Below are 13667 nucleotides of genomic sequence, written 5' to 3'. Positions count from 1 at the left end.
TGTCGAGCTGCCTGTGAGGTGCCTGGCTGACCAGGTGCCCGAGCTGCCTGTGAGGTGTCGAGCTGACCAGGTGTCGAGGTCTCTGCCAGTTCGGTACTTTAGCCCTCAGGCTCTGGGAGCGACTTGTAGTCCACTCTCCTTAATCTTGCCCATGCCGAAGAGGCAACTGGGTCTTATGTGGTGTCGAAATCTTTGCCAGTTTGGCACCCTAACCCTTAGGCTTTGGGAGCGACTCGTAGTCCACTCTCCTTGACCTTTGATTTTGCCCATGCCGAAGAGGCGACTGGGTCTTAAGTGATGAGGAAGTCTTTTATCAGTTCATCAGTTCGTGCTTGGGCCAGACCGCCAGGTCGCACTAAGTCAGCGCGTGCGCCAAGCTGCCAGGCCACCAGGCCGTGCCCAGGCCGCGCATAGGCCGCCAAACCGCGCACAGGCCGCCGGGTGGGCGCCTTAGAGCTACTTAGTTTGTTAGCTCCCTGCATAGTCTTTGAGTTCATAAAAAATGGAAACTATAAAGTGAGAGCTTCAGTTTCTAAAAAGTGAGGATTTAGCTTTATGGGAGAAGAGGACTTAGCTTTTTGTAGGATGAGAACTTAGCTTTTTGTAGCGTATTCCCACAGATAGTGCCAATTGATGTGATGGTTTCGGGTCACGTATCATTTTTTTGACTAAGTACCTCGTCATCCCGTCTTCTCCCAGGTGGCCGATGACTCAGGGGCTGAAGTGGAGCTCCCTAGTGTAGTGCAACCCGGCTGCTCCCTGTAGGAGATGATCTGCTCATCTTTGTAGACGGCAGGAACTGGTTGCCTCCAAGAACTGAATCAGAGAACCCGGGGGGGCTTACCCAGCGGGGACACAATGACTAAGTTAGCACACAATAGAGAGCTTGAAGATGATATTAGAGAATGAGAGAACTAGAGAGCTAGAGAGCACCCTTTTCTTTTTCTCATTTTTCCTCCTTTTTTCTCCTTTCGCCCCTGGGGGGTGAAGCCTTTATATACTAGAGTCCTTATGGGTTTGGTGGAGCAGTTTCCGGATTCCCGCTGTGATGGGACCTGTTTTCGTGTTAGGTGGGGATAAAGCCACCAACTGGTGAGGTTGCTCATTCCCACCTGAATCGGGGAGTGGGTGAGCTGGTATAGCCGTTACAAGTCATAATCCCGTAAAATGCGAGGTACGGTGGTGAGCTCCTTGGAATTATCATGTGGTGGTCGAGCTGCTTGGTGGTGAGCTGTCTGTAAGGTGCTAGGCTGCATGGTGGCGAGCTACCTGTAAGTGCTGCACGGTGGCGAGCTGCCTATGAGTGCTACATGGTGACGAGCTGCCTGTAAGTGGCGAGCCGCCTGGTGTAGTTAGCACTTAGTTGTCATGAGGTGCCAGGTGTCATAATGTCATTGGAGGGCCAAATCCACCCTCATCAATTACCGTGGTCACATCTTGAATTGGGTGAAGAAGGGGTGCTTATGATTCGGTTAATCAAATTGTGGACTTATTTTTTAAATCAAATTGATATTATCGGTTTCTGAAAAATCGGTAGTTGAAATCGAATCTAAGACATCGGTTAATTAATTGACCAATTTGGTTAATCATTAGTTCGATTCGTTGGTTTTTTTGGTTTTTATATTTATAATATATATTATAAAAAATATATAAATACATAATAAAAAGTTAGAAATATATATAATATTATATTTTAAATAATAAATAATATATTATATATTATAAATATATATTTATAATGCATATTTATTAATTTGTAACATATAGAAAATATAAAATATACATAAAATATATAGAAATATATGTATACCGGTCAGCTTGATTAATCACTATTTTGTTATATTGGTTAATTGAAACCAAACCGATCAATTTCGTTAATCAGATTTTTAGTTCGGTTTCAATCGATTTTTTAGTTCGATTCGGTTTTTCAGTTTTTCTTATTCACCCCTAGATGAGGTGACGTTAAAGTGGAGTTATAACTAAAGCCGTGATGTCATTGTTGTAACCTAGGCTACAACAGTTTGTGTAGTGGATTTCACGTTAAGGCCCTGTTCACTTTTTGGTAAGTTGTTTACTAGGTAAGTGCATCTACTTATTTTCTTTTATTTCCCAATAAGTCAATGAACATTTCATTCATAAAAATCCATTATTAAAAAGAGCATTTTTGTCCAGTTAAAATGTTGATAACTTTCCCCCACGTAAGTGATATCCATTGACCAACTTTCCTGTCTCAAAATCCAAAAATCGAATGCCTTGGACGGTTTAGAGAAATATTAAAGGAAAAGTTAGATGATTGAGATTTATGGTTGTGTAACAGAGCTCGGATCTGCTACCCATAAGATGTTCCACGTCTCTACCCACGAGACACGATAACTGGTAATTGAGAATATTTCCCTTGTCATTTATGATAAGATGTTCCCAAAATACGGTGGTGGTGATCCCGAGTCTGTGTAATTTGTGGGTAGCAGATCCCGAGTCTGTGTAACGTGGCTCCGGATATGTTGGGAACTGGGATTTGCTACACCACTTTGGAGGAACCTTGAAGTTGGAGGCTGGAGCAGCACTTTCTTAGAACTCGCCTAGGGGTGGCGGACAAGACAATCAAAATCACAGATTCACATCTTTCTATTCCCAATTACGTGCTGTGGCCCTTCATCTTTGCGTACAGAGAGAATACTGCAAGATAATAGGTCCAATGGGCCGGGTCGTTGGTCCAACTTCACAACCAAAGCACGGGTCCGGTCCAAGAATGACTGGCGGGTGGCCGGGTACTACAAACAACTACAAAAATTCCGTTTGCCTGTACAAGTAATCGGAAATCGGAACTTGCCTTGTCAGAAAACCAGAGACTTCACACAGCATTTGTTTGTCATACCGACTTCAACTTGAAGAAATAACAAGCTCGTTTTAGCTTATGACGCACTTGAACGTTGCCCCTAAGACATAAACATCTCCAGGCATACCCAATTTTTCTTCCAACCGCTGACCTCTTCTTCTTCTTCTATTACATTCCAAGTTTCTGATAACAATGGCTGTTGCTTCTGTTTCTAATATAAAAACTAACATCTATCTGTAACACTCCCCAAACATTCATGCCTATCAGAAGAAACTGTTGCCCTCTTCAGACAAGAATTTGGAGCTAGCTACCATCTCCCATGGAGGGAAAGAAGAGCTGCAGGTTCCTCCATGGAACGCTTGAAGCTACCATCTTCCATGCAACTCCTTACAAACCTTCCTTACTCGATGTAAGTATTGCATTGCACCAACCATAATTAAGCTTTAACCAGTAAATAGTTCCTGACTTTCACTGAACTATTGCTTCTTTTCTTCTTCTTTTTTTTTTTTTTTAAATAATTCTGGGTCAGTGCATATTGGGAGGAGAAAAGCAAAGCTACGTGACCATTGAAATTGACAATAAGAAAGTAGCAGAGACAAGCCACCAATTTGACCGTGTGTGGAACCAAAGCTTCCAGATCCTCTGTGCTTATCCATCTGATTCGACCATCACCATTACACTGCATACAAAGCTCTCTGTCTTGGGAAAGATACACATCCCAACCAAGAGGATCTTAGATGACGAAACTCTGATAGATGGTTTCTTTCCTCTCCTCACAGAGAAGGGAAAGCCAAATCTGGAGCTCAAACTGCGTTTCATACTATGGTTTAAGCACGCAGAACATGTACCCAGTTGGCGCAGGGTTCTCAGTCACAATGAATTTCAGGGAGTTAAAAACGCTACATTTCCTCTACGCTCCAACTGCAGCGTCATGCTCTATCAAGATGCTCACCATTGCCCCACCTTTGAGCCTCCAGTCTGTCTTCCCGGGGGGCCAAGGAGGCTGTGGGAGGATGTATACAAGGCCATTGACGGAGCAAGGTACTTGATATACATCGCAGGCTGGTCCTTCAATCCTAAGATGGTGCTGGTAAGCTTTCGCTCATCATCACTCTGTGCTTCTTCAAGATTTTCTTCTCTTTCTCTCGATGATCTTGGACTTTCAATTAAGCAGGTCCGAGACCCCAGAACTGAACTCGTACACGCAAGGGGAGTACAGATTGGACAATTGTTGAAACGAAAATCAGAGGAAGGGGTAGCTGTGAGAATCATGATTTGGGACGACGAAACATCCCTACCAATTATCAAGAACAGGGGAGTGATGAATACCCATGATGAAGACGCCTTCGACTACTTCAAGCACTCCAAGGTGGTCTGCAGACTGTGTCCCAGGCTACACCATAACTTCCCTACGCTCTTTACCCACCATCAGAAAACCATCACTGTGGACACCGAAGCGCGTTTTCTGGACTCAGCTAGTGAGGAGGATGAGAGCAACGATGAAATCTATACCGGTTTCAATGGCGGAGACAGAGAAATCATGAGTTTTATTGGTGGGTTGGATCTTTGCGACGGGCGCTATGACACAGAGGAGCACTCCTTGTTTCGAACACTTAACAAAGAATCACATGCTCTTGATTTCTATCAAATAAACATTCCTGGAGCTAGTCTTCACAAAGGTGGGCCAAGAGAACCCTGGCATGATGCTCATGCTTGCATCGCCGGAGAAGCTGCTTGGGATGTATTGACAAACTTCGAGCAACGATGGACTAAACAGTGCGATCCATCTTTGCTCATTCTCATTAGCACCATTCCGAATATCGTTCATCGTCCTTCTCATAAGAACCTACCCTCTGCTGGAGACTGGAAAGTCCAGGTCTTCCGATCCATTGATCATGTATCAGCAACATCTTTGCCAATGGGTGTTTCACTGGAGCAGAGTATCCATGAAGCCTATGTAGAAGCAATTCGGCGTGCAGAGAAATTTATTTACATCGAGAACCAATATTTTATGGGCAGTTGCCATTTGTGGGATACAGATAGACACAGTGGTTGCGGTAACTTGATCCCTGTAGAGATTGCAGTCAAGGTGGTGAATAAAATCAAAGCAAAGGAGAGATTTGCCGTGTACATTGTGATACCCATGTGGCCCGAAGGAATACCAGAAAGTGAATCAGTTCAGGATATGCTGCATTGGACTAGACAGACAATGGCAATGATGTATAGGTTGATTGCAGAAGCCATTCAAGAGAGTGGTGAGTCTGCACATCCTAAGGACTACTTGAACTTCTTCTGCCTGGCCAATCGAGAGCAGAAGAGTTCAGGAGAGTTTGTGCCTCCATATTCTCCTCAGCCTTCAACTCACTACTGGCATTCCCAGAAGCAAAGGAGGTTTATGATTTATGTCCATTCCAAATTCATGATAGGTACAAGAATTAATCTTTAGCTGTAAATAACTTTAGTTTTCATTGTAGTTATATTTTGCAGTATATTTGCTAATCTGATGAGTTGCAAATGGTTGGTTGTTGTGTTCTTCCTCAGTGGACGATATGTATATGATAATAGGTTCTGCCAATGTGAACCAACGATCCATGGATGGAGGGCGAGACACAGAAATTGCAATGGGATGCTACCAGCCCAAACATGTTACTAATGGAACTCATGGAGATATACATGCATATCGCATGTCACTGTGGTATGAACACACCGGGCGCATCGAAGAATCATTCCTCGAAGCCCATAGTTTGGACTGTGTAAGGAGAATCAATGCAATAGGAGAGGAGATGTGGAATATATACAGTGGAAACGAGATAATAGACATGAAAGGTGTTCATCTGGTAAATTACCCTGTGACTGTGTTGAGTGATGGCTCTGTTTTGGATCTTGTTGAAGGTGGTGGTTTATTCCCCGACACCAACACCCCTGTCAAAGGAAAGAGGTCAATGGTTCTACCACCAACTTTCACCACATAGTCATAATCACCAGATAGCTAGAGTATACATATGCACTAACAGGATTAATCTGTTGTAACCATTCAATACAAATTTTAGGCATTCTATTGGCAAATAAAAGATCAAACACGAAAAGTATAACTATATTATTCATGTATATAGGTCACTGATTTATCATTGGTTTGATGTTGTACGGTTGTACCATAATAAAAGAATGAGTTGAATTCAGGGATGTATGAGAATAAAACAAAGAGTTGTATACAAGAAATACATATTTATGAAGGTCAACTACTCAAAGTATGTTCCTTTTTTTTTTTAATAAATTCGAATGCATCCTTAGCTGCATCAGCATTGCTTCCAGAGATGCAGCCCTGACATATTTTATTGGCAAGTTGGTTGGTATTTGGTTGCTCCTTGTTCCAAGGGGTACAATATTTTAAATGGCTAATAAGAGAACCATGTGCAGACGTTGGGATCTCGGAATATAATAAGTGCTGATTTGGGCACACCCAATTTCTGATAAATAATAGAGAACACGCTTTACCAATGAAAAGATAAATTAACCCCCCCCCCCCAACTTATGATAATAAAACTTCGAAATACAGGGGCATGTTTGACTATTTGTTTGTTCATAAAGACATTTGGACTATTAATTAGGGTTGTTGCTAGTATATATGAAACTGAATGTGATGAATCACGGTTTGATAAATCAAATGATGTCTACAAATTAAATAAGAGGAAAAGTTATAATTCAACATTACTAAAACCCATTACCCAAAAATGTTCTTATCAGTGCAAACATCATAAGACTGACTTTCTTCTCATTCTAAGGAAAGAGCAACAGGTGTTATCACGCTAATGTAACGTCCTGATTACTTAATTCCAAGGTGTTTCTCAGAAATTTTTTTTAGCTTGTACTAGAAAAGCTTGTTGCGTATGAACATGACATAAAGTGACAAAAACCAATGGTGCCATCCCGATGGAGTGGGTCTGATTTACTGGTTGGGTGGAAGGAAATCCCCTCTCAGTACTTTCCAGGGCCCATAGTAGAACTTCGGCTTCATGAGAGGCACTGCTTCTCCTGGGTGGTCCTCCCAATATTTTTCCTGCTCAATACAAGAAAGAAATCTTCAAGTTTCCAATACAAGTATATGTTAAGTTTGTATTCTATTTCAATGTATATACATTGATGCAAGCAACCTTCCATACAATTTGTCCCATTGTATTGTTTTTGTTGATAAGCAAAAACTTTAGATTAGCTGAAAAGAATAGAAATACAAGCTACAAGCTTTTCATGCAAAAGAGAATAAAAGAGCAGGCCTTGGATACACGATGCCTCAATGCAAAACAAGTTAAGATGAAAATCTCAAAAGCAATTAAAAGAACTAACCACACAAAAAAGGCCCTAAATATTAATCAGATCTCAAAACTCCTCGTGTGAGAAAATTGACCAAGGAATTGGCAGATCTTTGAGCCATCTGAAAAAGATATTCATTCTGAATGCTAAGCTTTAGCCTCTCTGATATATAGAACTTAAAATACAGTTGCTCTCCATTCCAATTTTTAATTTTGACCTTACAGAATCCCTCCTGTAAAAGGAGGAAATATTAGAAAACCATGGTTTAATTTACAGACAGCAGCACCATTCAGCTTTTGCTGCAATTGCACTTTGGAGGAGTAAGATGCATTAAAAGTGTTTTGTTCTCTGTTGTTCACACCAACAACAGTAGCATCAGAATCTAATGCAAGTAGTATCACCTTCTGCAAGTACATTTGAAAACCTTTCTGGAAAACATGGAGATAACAATGATATGTATTAAGCTACTGACATCTCAGAAAAGGGATATCAGTGTGACAGATGTCCATTATTAGATGCATCGAATCATTAGCCTATGTATCTTATTATATGTTGGGCCAATAAGTTTGATCTCTAAGATACATAGATTTCAATAATCTGCCCATGTGCCAAAACATTTACCATACTGAAAGGGTTTTCCCTTCTTGGAGAAGGAATTGTAGTACAAACAGTGGGATACTTGTTAAATTATTAACATGTCTTTAATTTAACTCACCTAGTTATCAAGACATGCAATTATCACTACAGAAGTATTTGGAGGCCAGCACTCCCAAACTACACCTCCCCACCCGGCCAAAGTCACATTGATATAACATTTTCTAGAAAAATCTTTGGCCATCTTATCAGCAAGGAATTAAATAAACTAGCAATATATATATTGGCTATGCCCCAAGAACTTTCATCTTCTGGCACATTCAATTGGTTCACACGAGGCCCTTCCCAAACTAATTTGGCATTTCCCATTATCATCATATTTCTTAATAGAACATCTTGATGCAATATTTTCTAGAAAACCCTTTAACCATCCTATCAGCAACGCTACCTTCTCTTGCATTGGCAATGCACAAAGAATGCTCATCTTCTGGCACACTCAATTGGTTCAGACAAGAACCTTTCAAAAATTGCACTTTGCTTTATGGATAAGAGAAAAACATACACCAAGAACGAAGATATTGATGAATAAATGCATTCCTTGCAAAGGAGATGGCAAAACTGTGAAAGCACCGCTACCTTATCTTGCATTTTAGATTTGCTGAAAGTGTGGGAGTGTGATTTCTAATTCTTTCTGGAGCTGCACAGATGAGTTGGAGAAGTTTGAAAATCAAAGGGTTGTAGATCCACATTTACACATCAAGGAGATGATTTTGCATAAGATGGATTCCCCCATTTTATATTATAATACCCAGAACAAATATCTAGCTGTAACTTTGAGGATAAGATCGGTTCTGTAGAAAGAGTGAGAAAAGAAAGCCAAGGCCTTGCTGTTGTATTGATGATCATTCATCATTTAAGAACCCAAGAGGCTTAAGAATGAAAACATTGTTGATAGTTGGAATGCCATACTTCATGGAAAGAAGAACACAACATATTTCCTAAGACATCGGAATTGTTTTCCTAAGGCTCAGTTTTGGAAGGAGTACAAATACAAATATGTACAGTGCAAAACCTTGTATTTTGTATGTATTTGTATTGTACATATTTGTGTTTGTATTCCTTCCAAATTGAGCCTAGGCTGTGTTTGGTTGCAATGCAAATAAATTTGCACTGATGCAAAACCATGGCAGTGCAAATGATTTGAGTGTAAATTCTGACCTATTTTTGTTTCAAATTTTAGCTTATTTTGTCACGAAGCAGAATAAAGTAAAATCCAAAACAAAATTAAACAAGAATTTGCATTTTTTACATTTGCACTCCCATGCATTGTACTAGTGCAAATAAATTTGCACTGCAACCAAACACAGCGTAAGGATCAAAGGTCATCAGTTTCCTATGATCAGCTATCAATCTATTACCTTGAAACCATCCTGGCAAATAAGTTTTATGATTTTATCCTCCCGAGAAGATCTTGGCACAATCTAACTTTCTGAGCTTTAATTTTAACTAGAATTCACAGAATTCACTAGGAAAACGCAGAATTCCATGTTAGCATCATAAAGAAATACAAATAATTGAACAGATACAGAACATACCAATGGTGTATCATGCATCAAGAAGTATAAAAGCTGATGGACATTTTAGTTCGAGGAATAATCATCAGGAATAAGATTCGATTTAACCCAAACATAACAAAGAGGGAAAAATAGAGAGAGGAAAAAAGTAAACCTTATAGAGTTGCTCTGTAATTGCAGCTCCAATGACCCCAGTATAGAACGCAGCGACATAGATGGTGACGAGTGGGGTGAAGGATTTGGGGCGTCTGTAAGGTTCAATCATGTCCCATAGGAACGTTTTCTCCCACTTTGAGTACAAGTGATCCGCATATTTCCTCCACAGATAACTCGCCATCTCCACCTACTACTCTCTATTCGGCCTATTTCTGCTCCCATGGAAGAAGAGCTTCTTCACCTTTCGTGTTAAAACCTAAAAGGTAAGCAGTGTTTCAAAACCAGAAACACGACAAACTCGGAAGTTGTCGTTCCGAGTTAACTCTGATTAGAGATCGGATATACTACTCACGTAGCTTCATTAAGGGATGATTCGAGCCGAGCCGAGCCGAGCCGAATAGTACGAGGCTCGAGACTGTTCTCCAAGGTTCGAATTCGATTCAAGGCAGAATCTTGAGTTCGATTTTGAGAAAAAATGTTTTATAAAATAAAAAATTATATATATATTTTTTATATTTAAAAATTAATAATTATAATATCTTTATTATATATATTATTTTCTATAATTTTATTATATATATTAAATATCAATATATATATATATAGTAGGCTCGAACTCTAGTAGGCTCGAGCTTGGCTCATTTAATAATTGAGTCAGTGAATTGGGCTCAAGTTCGGTTGAAACCGAGTCGACCAAACTCAAGCAGCTTGTGAAAAGTTCGGCTTGTTGCCACCTCTAGAGCCTTCCAACATCATCTACAGCCGCACATCTCAGACATGCTATGTCAATTTCATCCTCAAATCCCCATATCACTTGAGCCCGGATCTCCTGCCCACACAAACTCTGTTGACGGCTACGGTCTACCTACATAACATCACAGCCACACATGGAGAACATTTCATCCTCCAACATAGTATTAAGCAAGGAGAGATGTTCTCAATTCACGGGGTATTGTGTTGTGGGTAGATGTGGGCAGAGTTGTCGTGGGCAGGAGATCTAGAGTCATCGCTTTCTTCTGAGGAAGTTTTTAAGACTGTGTTTGGTTTGATAAAATATAAAAGAGAAACCAAAAAAAAAAAGAAGAAAAAAGGTTCAAACCAAGCATAGCTATAAGAGGCTGCATTTGGTTTGATCACCTTACTAATTTACTATACCTTGACAGAAAGAGTGATATTCTCAATCCCGAGTTCACATCTACGCCCCACAATGTCCCACAGTACATCCCCACTGTGTATTGGGAACATCTCCCGATGATAGTACCAGAAATGATGATATCATCATCGAGAGATGTTCCCAATACACGGCGGGGATGTGTTGTGGGACGTTGTGGGGTGCCCCCTTGTGGTCTGAACTTGATACTCCCTTGCAGTCTTGCATTGGGGATATCTTCCCATTAAAAAAAAAAACAAGGGGTTTTTATTGTTCAGTCCACCTCAACAAATTTGAGCCCCATCGTACAGGTGGGATGAATCCTGACCGTGAATCAATGCCAAATCCACAGGCAAGATGTGGTTTATAAGGGGACTACTAGTAGACTAGGAGGGGGTTGTAATTTCAGATTTCTAAGGTGGAGTGCAATCTACTTATCCCAAACAAAGTGTTGATCTCTTTTGCACTAAAGCCATGAAAGGGCAGTCCCTATGCCTATGGGAAAGACCAAATGAGTGAGAAATTCGACCCATGGTTTTTGAACTATCATTGGCCTGGGTGTTCGAATTGTTTAACCAATAATCGGTTGTTTAAATAGTTCTATTTTGCACCTAACTTAAACTTTTCTAAAAACTGTTGACTTGGTCAGCAAACCACTGACCCAGATGGTTAAGTAGGTGTGTGGCATCAATGTCGTTGCTTTAGAGACGTTTTCTGAGAAAATGGTGTTGTATGCATGAGGGTATGTTGCATTATTTTCTCAAAAAATGACTTTTCTTTTTGTTTGGCATCGGTGCAGCCACATAAGCTATTTTCTAGGAAAAGAGCAATGGTTTTGCTTGGTACTAGTGTTGTGTAACCATTTTCAGCATTGGTCTATATTATCCAATGTCCAAGATGATACTACATTGATGTCATGTCATTGCACCACTGGTAGCAATAGTTTTTTTTTTTTTTTTGAGAAAACATTGAATTTGGCATTTCTTCATACCATACTTTCTCGATTTCCAAGGAGTGGTTTGGAGCAATGTTTTTTTTGAAAACGATGCCAAATAAGAGGTCATTTTTTAAAGCACCACTTTTTCTAACGTGACACCGATGTAGTGTTGTTTTCATCAATGCCAAACATTGCCTAAGTCACTAAAATGTTCAGCCTAAACAATGGATTCTAAATCACTTTTATATTTTAATTAATTTTTATTTGTAATATTTAATATTGTAACAAGCCAATATATTTTGGCTGGATGATTGAACCACTGAGTTAGAAACTAGTGGTCGGTTGTTCTGTTTTTCGAGTCGATTTTTAAAACTTTCATTGGACCTTTCTCTCCTTTTTCTTTCTTTTTTTAAATTTAAATTTATTTAATAACTAATTATGATGATATTTCTTAATGGTGATGACATTAAGAAAATTTTATATTTTGGTAAAGACGTAGAAAAAAGTAGAAGTCACCGTTATCATTTTCCACAAACAAATTAAAGATAATATGGAAGTAATAGTGATTGATGGTTACTTGTATTTATATTATGGTTAGTAAAGATAAAATACAATTATGATGAGGGCGGATTTGGCCCTCCAATGACATTGTGACACATGGCATCTCAAAACAACTGGGTGACACCCATAACCACTTAAGCAACAACTTGCCTTAGCCAAGATGATGGTGTGTCAACTAGCGACCTCGACCACAACTCAAGTCGGCTAGAAGCACCTCGTCCAGGATCGACCTGCAACACCTCGTCACTGGCCGAAGTAACCTCAACGCAAGGAGTGACCTCCCTCGAGGGCGTGCTGGCCTGACTGAGGTCCAGGTGGCGACCTGCGAGACGTGCTCGCCGACAAATTCGGCATGCATATCCCAACACTCCCACGATCTGAAAGTTGGCCCACGTACTGAACGTTTCGGAGGATGGTCAACGTGCATGGCGGTTGCCTCCGAGGATCTCGGACTGGTTAGGCACGACCTCCCGGAAATCTCGGATGCGGTACATGAGGCCCACATCAAACAAGGCCTATATAAAGGCACCAACCCCAATGACGCAAGGGGGCAAGTAAGCACATTCTACCTCTCATACTTTATGATTTTTTAGCTCATGATTTACTACTAGTTTACTGACTTAAGCATCGGAGCAACCTTGCCAGGTTAGTCACCCCGGGTCCTCTGACATTGATTCCTTGCAGGTTTCAACTACATAGCTCAACAATCAATCCAGCTCGTCACCATTCAGAAAGGCATCAGAGTCACCTCTCCAGCTCGGCACCGGTCAGCTCAGCACCTAATCTGCCCCCAGCTCGGCACCTAATATGCTCCCAGCTCGGCACCTGATATGCCTCCAGCTCGGCATCTAGGTCCTCATCTTGCAAAAGTTCTCTACTTCGGCCTCTGAGTCATCAGCCACTTGGAAGCAGACCGAATGACGAGGTACTTAGCACAAAAAATTGATTCATCAATTGGCGTCATCTGTGGGAAACGCTACAAGAAGCTAAGTTCTCGTCTTCTAAAAGGCTAAGTCCTCTTCTTCCAGAAAGCTAAGTTCTCACCTTTTAGAAACTAAAGCTCTCCCTTTCTAATTTCCATCTTTTATGAACTCAAAGGCACCTTTGAGCAGCATCAACACCCAGCTCGACGTATTCATTTCGACGCAGAACAGGTAGCAACAGAATGACCTTGACAACTAGCAGTCCGGCGACAGGCACCTCGGTGTATGGCTGTCCTCTTAGGTTGAGCCAATCATGGTTCCCACAGGAAGTTGATGGCCAACAGACTAAGCACCTCTGCCGACTTTATTTCAACTCGGATAAAGCCTCATCAGTCCTCCTCGCGAGGTACCCTCTACAAGATGAGCTCTTCGTGGCTTCCGTGGGAGTTGGCGGCCAACGAACTGCATGGACGTCCTTGCTAGTCGAGCCTTCCAAAACTCCCGTGTGAGCTAGTGACCTAAAGTCAGTAGTGCTGCCCCCGTAGGTCGAGCTCCCAATAGCTTCTTGTAGGAGTGGGTGACCGACGTCGCTAACGATGCTGATGCAGCACAACCGTAGCTTTAAAGT

At 41.0% G+C, this 13667-nt stretch overlaps 2 protein-coding genes across 2 annotated transcripts; one reads left to right on the top strand and one right to left on the bottom strand.

Annotated features, from left to right (window-relative positions):
* Positions 1–3025: 3025 nt before the first annotated feature.
* On the top strand, positions 3026–6081 carry PLDEPSILON (phospholipase D alpha 4). Its single transcript, XM_010263866.3, has 4 exons — positions 3026–3245; positions 3366–3926; positions 4011–5262; positions 5378–6081. The coding sequence occupies exons 1-4, from the start codon at positions 3156–3158 to the stop codon at positions 5806–5808; spliced, it is 2334 nt and encodes a 777-aa protein (XP_010262168.1). The 5' UTR covers positions 3026–3155; the 3' UTR covers positions 5809–6081.
* Positions 6082–6574: 493 nt separating this feature from the next.
* Positions 6575–9840, bottom strand: EMB2752 (embryo defective 2752). The gene is made up of 3 exons (XM_088892551.1): positions 9703–9840; positions 9467–9663; positions 6575–6893 (listed from the first exon to the last, which is right to left on the bottom strand). Exons 2-3 carry the CDS (start codon positions 9647–9649, stop codon positions 6783–6785), a joined length of 294 nt encoding a protein of 97 aa, XP_088748677.1. The 5' UTR covers positions 9650–9663; positions 9703–9840; the 3' UTR covers positions 6575–6782.
* Positions 9841–13667: the final 3827 nt, after the last annotated feature.

Source organism: Nelumbo nucifera, chromosome 8, assembly GCF_055504915.1.
Source record: "Nelumbo nucifera cultivar China Antique chromosome 8, China Antique-T2T, whole genome shotgun sequence".
Taxonomy (NCBI): domain Eukaryota; kingdom Viridiplantae; phylum Streptophyta; class Magnoliopsida; order Proteales; family Nelumbonaceae; genus Nelumbo; species Nelumbo nucifera.
Note: the sequence above shows the minus strand (reverse complement) of the source record. Positions and strands in the feature narration are given on the sequence as shown.